This window comes from Haplochromis burtoni, unplaced genomic scaffold (genome assembly GCF_018398535.1).
Source record: "Haplochromis burtoni strain Fernald_Lab_line unplaced genomic scaffold, NCSU_Asbu1 Contig_56, whole genome shotgun sequence".
Lineage (NCBI taxonomy): Eukaryota > Metazoa > Chordata > Actinopteri > Cichliformes > Cichlidae > Haplochromis > Haplochromis burtoni.
The window spans coordinates 1,187,418-1,198,177 of NW_024582417.1; the positions used below are offsets into that span (position 1 = coordinate 1,187,418).

At 38.5% G+C, this 10,760-nt stretch overlaps 1 protein-coding gene across 1 annotated transcript; it reads left to right on the plus strand.

Annotated features, from left to right (window-relative positions):
- On the plus strand, window positions 1-10,758 carry f11r.1 (F11 receptor, tandem duplicate 1). Its single transcript, XM_005922147.3, has 10 exons — window positions 1-267; window positions 4,300-4,359; window positions 6,283-6,399; window positions 6,963-7,112; window positions 7,207-7,409; window positions 7,500-7,602; window positions 7,721-7,828; window positions 7,991-8,003; window positions 8,134-8,188; window positions 8,570-10,758. Exons 1-10 carry the CDS (start codon window positions 216-218, stop codon window positions 8,603-8,605), a joined length of 897 nt encoding a protein of 298 aa, XP_005922209.1. The 5' UTR covers window positions 1-215; the 3' UTR covers window positions 8,606-10,758.
- The last annotated feature ends 2 nt before the right edge of the window (window positions 10,759-10,760 follow it).

Below are 10,760 nucleotides of genomic sequence, written 5' to 3' on the forward strand. Positions count from 1 at the left end.
GAAGTTAGGTGTTTGTAGTCACCTGCGCTGATTCTTTAGGTAACAAGAGGTGTTTACTCGAGCTGGAAACGTCGAAATAAGAGAAACAGGAGTCGGTGAAACGGAGACCATTCGTTCTTTATTCGACACAAAGAAGATTTTTGCGTACTTTCGGCTTGTTTTACTCGAGAATTTTTAAAGGAGAACGCCGTCGAATAATAAACAAGAAACCCGACATGACTGTGAGAGGAGTCCTTTGGCTGCTTTTGTTCTCTGGCGCAGCAATAGGTGAGAAAACTTGGGATTTCTTTTTATTTATCTATTAATTTTTTTAAATGTTTATTTATGTGCTGTTCTTTTAGTCTTTGTAGCCATTCAACAGTTGAAGCTCCGTGTTTTTTTTTTTTGTTGTTTTTTTGTTTGTTTTTGGGGTTGTTTTTTTTTTTTTTTTTCATTTTTAAAGAAGATAGTAATCTTGTTTTGCAGTAGTTTTTGCCAAACCGTATTTATAAGCTTAACGGTTCTTTAAAAACATGGGCAAGTTCAGTTACAACGCCCTAGTCTTGAGCAGAACCATGAAAGGCCATTTTGAATTATTACATGACTGGAATTGTTCTACTCTTAAAACATCTTAACCTTCCGTTTCCACACCACCATTACTTTTACACAAATGTAAAGATGTTTAGCGAGGCCATATTCAATCAAATGTAATTCATCAAAAGAGCTGCTATTTACTTTGGTAAGTTCTTAAGTTTCCTGTCACATGCCCACTTTAAAGGGGTCAGTAGGTATCGGTCAGCATCGTTTGTCCTGTTGTAATTCTCTGTGAGGTGCAGTGTGTTTTATATACAGCACGGCTTTTTGATAATCACCTCTGCAGAAAAACAAACAAACAAAAAAGGTGAATTTTCATGAAAAAAGCTCTTTATGGAAAAGATAGGTTAATCGTAAAAATAAGAAAACTGATCAGGGACAAAAATCTGTTTATTTTAGTGATTTAGATACCCCCCCAGACCTGAACAATATGTGTAATATTATTCGTTCTTCCGCCTTAATTTAAATGTCATCTCCTCGTTATTCTGTATTTTCCTTCCAAGTTTCATTCTGCTGCTTGATGGTCATTTGTGTAATAGTGTAGTCATCAGTTTTAAGTTTGTGTTGTTTGTTTGTTTGTTTGTGTTTGTTTTTAAAAAAAAAGGTTAATATGGAGCTGCTGCTTTTGTTGTTTTGATTGTTTTGCATACAGTTTCACATTTGTCATTATACACATGTTGAGCGGCTTTTTATCCTTTATACTGTCTCAAATTTTCTGAATTGCTTGCAAGGTGTCAAGTATTTTCACATTAATTTTTCTGGATTGGTATTAACAGTGAGTAAACTCAAAGTCTGTTCAGGTTATCACGTGTGTATGTTACGTAAAAAAATAAAACAACTCCCCCTCAAACTTGTAAAGAAGTGAGGATTTTCGTCCCCTACCATTCCTCTGTAGCCTGTTTACAGCTTGTGCAAAATGTGAGCAATACAATAAGCACACTCTGCTGTATGAATCAAACTCTGGCTTGTCAGACGAGTTCCTTTAAAATTGTTCCACTTCTCAGGTACATTTGCTGTCAGGACTTCTCAGTATGTATGTACACTGAAACTCTAAAAGTATGCAAACAAGGAAGTCATGGTGTGTTCTTTCAGTTTGCACTCCTACCTTATCTTTCCATCAAACTTATCTCGGTTGAGATTGCCTGTAAGAAATGCCCACAGGCTTTAGGTTGGTCTGCCATGAAAACACATGCCAGCAGTGTATTTGTATCAATGTTAATCTGAAGTTTAGCTTTATTTTTATCAGCACCTTGAAAAAAAAAACGCTCACAGAATGAATTTGCACTGAGTTAATAATTATCTGCCTTCTGCTGTAGTTGAAGCTTCTCTATGCCACCTAAGCTTAGCAGACAGGGCAGTGGTTAATCATGTAACTCTAAAGTAATGGCAGCTGTGCAGTGTAATGTGGAGTGGGGCAACAGATGGACATGTGGTGTGACAGAGAAGCTTTTTACTGGCTGCATTAATGATTTAGTGTCCCCGAAGCTCCGCTGACGTGCCTCAAAAGACCCAGTTTCACCCAGAGAGCCGATAGTTTCACCGGAAGCTTCCTGGTTCAGCAGACAGGAATGAGCCACTTTTGTTTTGATGTTTTGCTTGACCACTCCCTGAAAGCTTCTGAGCATGCTCCAAGTGTTTAGGCAAAGGGTGTGTTTTTCAATCCTCAGTGCTGTATGCCTGATTATTTACATAATGGAAGATTGTGGTCTACTGGGAATACCTTATAATTTTCCTGGTAATACAGAGGGAGGACTTGGGTTTTCTGATCGTGGCCATCAGCCTAGAATGATTATTTTAGTTTATTTAAATGAATGAAAACCTTCGATTGATTTTTAGACGCCATTAGGTCTCTTTTGTTAAACAAAGTACAAAAAAAAAATTACTTTGAAATGATGTTACCTTTTGAAGCCTGAGTAATAAAATCTCCTCCTGGCGTCTCTTCACCTATTCCTGCATGCCATGTTTGTGGAGTGTTAAAACTGGGTTTATTAAAACCCAATTTTCAAAGCAGCTTAAGCAGAGCACTATCTGTGTATGTGTGTAGGGTTTTTTCTTTTCTTTTTTTAATCTGCTTTTTGTGTTCAGCAAATGGTTGGCACAAACTTCCTACTCACGCCATGCTTCACTTTTCAGACAGGTTAGACCAGCGGTCCCCAACCCCCGGGCCTCGGACCGGTATCGGTCCATGAGTCATTTGGTACCGGGCCCCGAGAGTTGAGGCTCAGGTGTGAAATGTATGGTTTTCACGGTTTTTATCGGTTTTCAGCGTTATTTTGTTATCGTTTTTATCGTTTACTCGGTTTTCCTGGGTCTTTTCACGTGTGTTATAAATAAATCTTCTTTTTTTCGGTACCAGTACTAGTTTTATTGTGTTGTGTTTATCCGCAACACCTTAAAGGCCGGTCTGTGAAAATATTGTCGGGCATAAACCGGTCCGTGGCGCAAAAAAGGTTGGGGACCGCTGGGTTAGATTACACAGAGTACATTGAGTACACAATGAGTATTTTTAAACCCAAAAGGTTCCTATCCTGCAGGGCCTATTGTTAGTGTGTGTTATCAATAATCTTTTTTTAATTTTTCTTTTTCTTTTATAAACAATTATGGGGTCTGTGTGTGTCCAAGTAAATGGTAAGGATATTGCTTATAGGTTTATTCAGTAAGCTTATTGTATTTTATACACTGGCTTATTTTAATATTATGTTGTTGTCTCTTTTGGTCATGTATATATGTATTTTTTTTTATTTACACTGACAGTGCACATGTAATGAAACGTGTATAAATTACATTTGCGTTTCAAGAGTGCTTGGCCCGTATGCAGCCATACACACAAGCAGCATATAGACAAAAGTATAGAGCCACCTGTATATTACGCATACAAGAGCTGCTTAGTTGTGGAAACCTATGCTGTAAAGCTCCTGGTGCACATTTTTTTTGTGTGTGCGCTGATATTAATGCTAGAGGTGGTTTGGATCGCTGGTGACTCAGTAACTGCTTCCACACAGTAATAATAGCACTTACAGCTGATCATGGAACCAGGGGCACCTCCAGAATGTTTTCATAGGCGTGGCCATACGGGGGCCACTAAAAATATTCGGGTGACACAACAAAAAACAGAATTTCTGGTTTTATTATGCTTTGGTCAAATATAGGTTACCTGAAAAATATAGCAAAAAAAGGAAAGAAAATAAGTTGATATCACTAAAAATATGAAAACCAAACAAGATTTGATGGCTATCATCCTTAGGCCCCCAAGTTATTGTTTCTGTTACGAGTTAGTAACATTAGTTTATGTTAGTTAACTATTGGCTGCGACCGACCAACCAACCTGGTGATGAAATGTTCCGTGCTGACAGAAGATGACGCTAAACATGTTTTTAAAACTTTTACTTTAACCACTTCAAAGCTTCACAGACAGAGTTGCATCCATGTCAGCTTTTATGAACAGGGCTCCATGAAGTAAATTAGTCATGTATCGCTACATGTCCACTTCAACACTTGTACCGATCACTCATATCAAACCTTCCATTACACAAGTTATGCTTTCCCTGTTTTGTAGTTTATTTCAGAGACAAAGAATGGTAGCTCTATCATGACCGTGCATTCACTTGCATTATATTCCTTTAGGCTACAAGCCGGTTCGCTTAAAGGAAGTGAGTATTTTGGACTTGACACTTGATGCTGAGTGTTCTATTTATTTACTTGTTTTATTTTAATCTGTGTGTCTAGGTGTAAGTGGATATTCGGTCACTACTTCAAAGGCAAATGTACGAGCGGAAGAGAACACAGGTGAGTTTTAAAACAAAATTTTGAATACCATACCACCTTTATTTATAAAGCACTTTAAAATAAACCAGGGTTCACTAAGTGCTGGGGCCCGTTCTTCGTACCTCGCTAAGTAAGTTAGCTGGATTTGATTGTTGACGATTTCGCGTGATCCTGGATCGTTCGGTTCCCCGAAGCTCATCCGGGACTTGCTGTCATAGCAACAGAGCCGTAAGCGTAAACCTGCTCGGGAGCAGGTTTACTTTATGTAAACAGGATTAGATCGCGGCCACGCAGGTATGTCCGCTTCATTATACGAAAGCAACAGCGATATTCCACCACTGTTTCACCATAAATAAATAACATCAATGTAACTAAAGATAATGCAGCACTTGATCCTTTATTGATGTCACACAGATACATACAGGTCATTTCCTAAAAAAGGGAAATGTACTATTAACATTCTATTACATGTATGTGATTATTACAGATGTAATTCATATTTCAGAGTAGTAATTGTAAATTACTTCGTGTAATCAAGATGAGAGACCACGGCTATAAAAGCGAAGGTGGATTTGGGAAGCCTGTCGCAGCCATGTCCTGTCCGTATACGCGAGCCACCCATTGCGGAAGGTGCAAGATTGATAAGGAGAGTCCTCAGAATTCAGCGTATATTGCGGGACAGACAGGATCCTTTAGCTCAGCGCGACAGTGTGCTCATTGAGAGATATCGATATTCCCGTGAGGGTATTATTCACTTAACCAACTTGTTGACGAGGGGGTGCAGGACCACCACCTGTCTTTTTGTGCTCTGCCCTTTTCTTGGTTGCTGTTATGAACAAACAAACAGATTATTTCAGGGTCTCTTTCCAAGAGACGAAAAGCAATATAAGTGATAAATATTACCATTCTGTAGAATATTCTTATATTCCACTTTTACTTGTTCCCATGTTCTAGTGGGTCCTGTTGTGGCTCTAATGTGAAAGGGGATATAATATAACATATTATAATATAATATAATGCCATATAATATTGGACAATATAGTGTCATATGATAGATCTACCCTACCGCCTACTGGTGTTGGCCAGAGGGGCCGATGGCGCGATATGGCAGCCTGGCTTCTGTCAGTCTGTCCCAGGGCAGCTGTGGCTACAACCGTAGCTGCCTCCACCAGTGTGTGAATGTGGGAGTGAATGAATAGTGGTATCGTAAAGCGCTTTGGGTGCCTTGGAAAGCGCTATATAAACCCAATCCATTATTATTATTATTATTATTATTATTAATAAATTACCTACGAGTTTGATTTGTCAGCAACTTTCTGCCAGCCCTCTCTCCTTGCTTTTGCAGCCTTTGCAGTGTTCCCTTGCGTTTTAATTAAACTCCGAAACTCCTGAAATCCTGCACTCAAGGGTTCTTGCTCTGCTGCCTGAAAATACCGAGCGCGCTCCTTCGACATTTTCGCCGACCAATCAGCGGATTGCCGATCAATGTTTCTACTATCGATGCGTAGCCCCTTTTACGACACCCAGTGATGTCACATTACTTCATCCAGCTGTACTAATCGTCAACAGCAGGCGTGTTCGGAGAACCGGATTAGCGAGCTCACGGTTAGCGCGATGGTTTGGTCTTGGATGTGTCATTTGATCTTGGATGTAGTAAGCGACGTACGAAGAACAGGCCCCTGTTCATGTAAAAAAATAACATAAACAGAAAATGAAATCAAACATGTTAAAAATAGAGAATTAAAAAAACACAAAACAAAAAATGGGATTGTGAATGATTACCCAGGAAAATTGCAAACTGTCTATGATGTGTCTGCTAAAATCACAGATTCAGAGGTTTTCAAGATGAAGTCATATAATAAGACAAAACTGCATTTAAATAATAGACTGCAGAATTATGCAGGTTAATGGTGTCACCACACAAATTTCCCTCTCTCTTTCCAGATGTGGATTTGACATGCTCATTTTCAGGAGACTTTGGTTCAAACATTTTACTTAGATGGAAGTTTAAGGACCGAAAAGGCTCTCAGGTGTTTGTGGTTCACGATGGGAAACCAACAGGTAAGTTTGACGTTTCTTTCTTTTAATTGACACTTTAATTAGTTTAACTAAAAAACAAAAACGCATGATGCATGTGAAATAAAACCACAATTTTCCAAAAATTCTATTTTGATGTCACTGTTGACAAAATTCGGTGAATAAATATCATCAATATCAGTCACGGTGATCACATTGGTGCCTGTCATGGTCCGTTTTATTTGACAGATCCAGATTTAGATTAAAAGAAAAAACTAGTTCATTCAGCATTAATCTCGTTAAAATGACGTTAACGCCAAAACTGCATTAATGCGGAAAATCTCTGTTAGCGAGTTACCGCAGATCGCCCCATGCGTGGGGCTGCACGGCGTTAACGAGCTAACTGCACTGACACGTTGACGAGCTAACAGCGCTCGCCGAGTTAATGCAGTTATGGCGTTAACATCATTTTAATTAGATTAACACTGACAACACTAGAAAAAACCTTTTTCTGTGACCAACCAAATAACCTGTCCTGAAACCCATCTGCTGAATGTGGTGTCTGAATACTTCCATGCTGGTTACATAATGCTGCGTTTCTTCCACAGCGCCGTATGCTGACCGTTTGAATGTGTATGGTGGTAGCAATCTGAGATTCTCCAAAGTCACTCGTAAAGATACTGGAGTGTACACCTGTGAGATAACCAGCGCTGACAAAACCCAAGTTGGGGAAACAGAGGTGACTCTGACTGTTCTGGGTAAGACTATATATCACATTTACTCGCTGTAATGAAGACCGTATGTTGCCATTTATAAGTGGTCCAGATAAAAACTAAACATTTTGTCCTACAGTGCCTCCATCTGTGCCATTTTGTAAAGTCCCCTCATCGGTAACAACGGGCAGCACAGCCATCCTGTCTTGCTTTGATGAAAGCGCTTCACCGCGCCCTACATACAGGTGGTACAGAAACAACGTTCTTCTGCCTGATAACCCTAGTAATGTTGCTGGCTTCAAAAACGCCACCTACAAGTTGAATTCAACCAGTGGCGAACTGGTAAGCTTTAGATAGTTACATGTGTAACCTTTACTATGACTGATATGGTGTTTTGGCCTTTAAGTTTAAAATATACCTGTGTGGCCACAGAAATTTCCTGCTGCAGCCAAGACAGATACAGCTGACTACTACTGTGAGTCTGTCAATGATGCTGGCCCTGCTCAGAAATGTAGAGCTATGAAGATGGAAGTTCGTAAGTTCCTTTCACACTTTAAACTCCACAAAATGCTTTCGCCTGAGCCATTTCTTCCTTACCTCACAAAGAAAGTGTGCTGGTTCACCTTATTATGTTTCCCTGTGTTTTCTTCAAGGCGACCTAAACACCGGAGGAATTGTCGCTGGTGTAATAGTGGCTCTGCTGCTTGTGGCCCTACTGATATTTGCCGTTTGGTTTGCCAAAAAGAAAGGATATCTGCCTGGTTAGTTTTCCACATTATATTCAAATCAGACTTTTACCGTCCTCATTGTTCTGACGATGATCAGCGAAAAGTTAGTTTGTTGATTCAGGCAGGCAGAGGTCTAAAAAGTGTATCTGTAAGAAGTACTCTGTGCTGATGTTGTTTCCTTTCTTTCTATTACAGCAAAGAAAGAAAGGTAAGTGCATATTTCTATGCATTTAAATGTTACTTAACATTAGTGCCTTTGGTTTAATAATGTAAAAATGATAGCGATCTATATTTGGTGATGTCAATACTGGGTTTTTTCCCCCTCATTTTTCTTGCAGCAGTTCAAAGATGAACCAGTCTTACCAAGCACCACCTAGTGGTGGTGGTGATGATGTAAGTACAACGTTGCCTTTTATTCCACTAGCGGATTCATTGTTATAATAAGTACTTCTAGCTCTCGTTATAATGAAGTGTGCTTGGTATATTTGAACTTTGAAATTGCCAGAAAATTGAATTTTTTTTTAAATTGGAGTGTTACTTGAACCTTCTAAGCTAAACTAAATATCAGTTTGCTTTATCGAAGGTTAAATTTTACATCTGGTATTTTTTTTTTTTTTTTTTTTTTTTTTTTTTTTGTGCAACTAGTCAGCATAAACTAACTCATGTGTCACATGTGATACACTTTGCATACAGGGCTAAAACATGGTATCTGTGCAAAAATGGATGAAGCAGAGCTTTATTTTGATTGTGTTGTTTGATATGCTTGTTTCTCAGGCGGATTTCACACAGAAGTCATCATTTGTGGTATAGTGTACGAGCAGCAGTGGCGACAGCAAGCGCTCTGAGTGAGATGTCTCTTAAGTGTGTGGTTTTCCAGGAGTTTGAAAGTTTGTACAATGCAGTTTTTATAGACCATTGCAATATATATATATATATATTTTTTTTAACCTGAGCCAGCTACAGTAGTCTGTCAAATGCATCAACGCGTGAGGTTCATGCAGCAACACCCTACAGGAAATAAGGAAATAGATAACTAATGAACCTTGTACTGTATCTATCTTTACTGAAATGAACTGTGGCCACTAGTGACCTATTTTCAGCAGAGACCAATTTTCTGCTCATCACCGATGTGTGCTTTTCTGTGTGCTTTTTATCTTCTGTCTTATGAAGAACAAGATTTTAAAGATATGCGCTTACTTGTCAAAACAAGGTTAATTAGAGTACCCCTACACCACTACCAGCAGCAGTAAATGAATAAATATATTTATTTGTTATCTTTACATTGAGCACAGACGTATATTGCTGCATTTATTATATTTGCTGTCCCATCACATTCATTTCCGCTAGCACAACTCTCTTATCGGTCTTTGTGGGTTAGCTGAAATGTTAACAGAGCCTCAATATCACGGCCACGTTTTTAAAGGTGTTTCATTTTTTTGTTTTTCCTGCTTTTGTTTTTTTTTTATTTTTTTATTTCTTCTTTTTCCAGCCACAGATCTGATGTAATGTACATGATAATTTTTTTCTCTCTTTCTTTGTAAATAAAACTAATTTTAAAATTTGGATAGCTTCTTGGGATTAAATGGTCACTCTTATACCCCTTTCACTGCAGGAAAATGGTTCAATACTGTTTCCAAATTCACATAATGACTTCAGTTTATTTTAGAGGGTATGTGTCTGCGTCTGTGCGCCTTTGGCAACTAAAGTCATGAACTGCTACATTCCTTGTGATGTTTGTGTGTGTGTGTGTGTGTGTGAGTGTGAGTGTGAGAGAATATGCCTTTCCTGCTTAGTAAAAAGGCTTCCACTTATTTGGCATAGAGACTGTTTAGGAAGGGTGAGACTTAAGGCTGAGAGTGCGCAACGCTAAAGCAGTATTAGCAGTAAGCTAGCACACCCACAGATTTCACCATGATTCACACTGGAAAAACTTAACATCCATTTTATTCCAACAAGGGACCGACTGTCAGGTCCCAACCAGTTTATTTTTGGCTAGAATGCTCTGAAGGCTTCAAGATTAGGTGTACAGCCAGTACTGAACCGGTTTCCTGTTAGTGGGAAAAGGGGTAAAAGTTTACTTTGTGAATAGGATTCATGGAGAAGGTTGTATGAAGTCAATGCCTTGGATCTACTTGCTTCTGACACATTCAATTTTCACACAACATATCTTAATGAAATGCTGTATACCTCTGGACGCTAACATTTAGATAGTGGTGTGATGAGATCCAAGTATATATTGATGGCATTCGATATTTAAGTGGATGTTGTTTTGTCCTTTTTGTATAAGTGTATAATTTTTCTGTGTGCTTATTTATAATAAACTTTTAAAATAGGTCTACATTTGTCTCGGAAGGGTAATATTTAGCTTTTGTGTCATCTACAGACTGTTTGACTAACCAACCCTCACTGACCCTATAAATACTGCTCTTTTTATAAAAATTTGTTGTACTTGCAAATACATGCTGATCCAATAAAGTTAAAGCACATGTACATCAATTCCTTATAAGCCTATTGCTGCATGTTAGGTTTTTTTTTGTCTGCCATGTATAGACTAAAATGACAGTGGAATAGCACTTTTATTTTTGAAACTGGGGAAAGTTCATTATACCCTTCTCAAAAAATAAATAAAGGAACACTTTATATCATATGTGTGGGGGAAAATCATGCTGGATTTCTATTTTAATATAGATTGGGTAATGTGTTAGGAACGAAAGGATCAACCTACAGAGGGCTGAATTCAAAGATACTCTTAAAATTAAAAGTACATTTTACTAAAATTTCACTGTAGCAACTTAGAATTGTACTCAGGAGTTAGACTGGACAGTCTAAGGTGCAACCTGGTGGCATTAGATAGACAGAAACGTAATGTCCCAGAGGAGTTCAGCTGGATTTAGATCAGGCGAACATGGGACCTGTCAATGTATTAATTCTTTCATCCTCCAGCAACTGCCTGCATACTCTCACC

What these genes read in the sequence shown, in the direction of transcription:
- f11r.1 (XM_005922147.3), top strand. Translation starts at nt 216, where the DNA reads ATGACTGTGAGAGGAGTCCTTTGGCTGCTTTTGTTCTCTGGCGCAGCA. An exon ending in ACGAGCGGAAGAGAACACAG is followed by an intron (nt 4,360 to 6,282) that starts GTGAGTTTTAAA and finishes CTCTCTTTCCAG; the next exon opens with ATGTGGATTTGACATGCTCA. An exon ending in CTAGTGGTGGTGGTGATGAT is followed by an intron (nt 8,189 to 8,569) that starts GTAAGTACAACG and finishes CTTGTTTCTCAG; the next exon opens with GCGGATTTCACACAGAAGTC.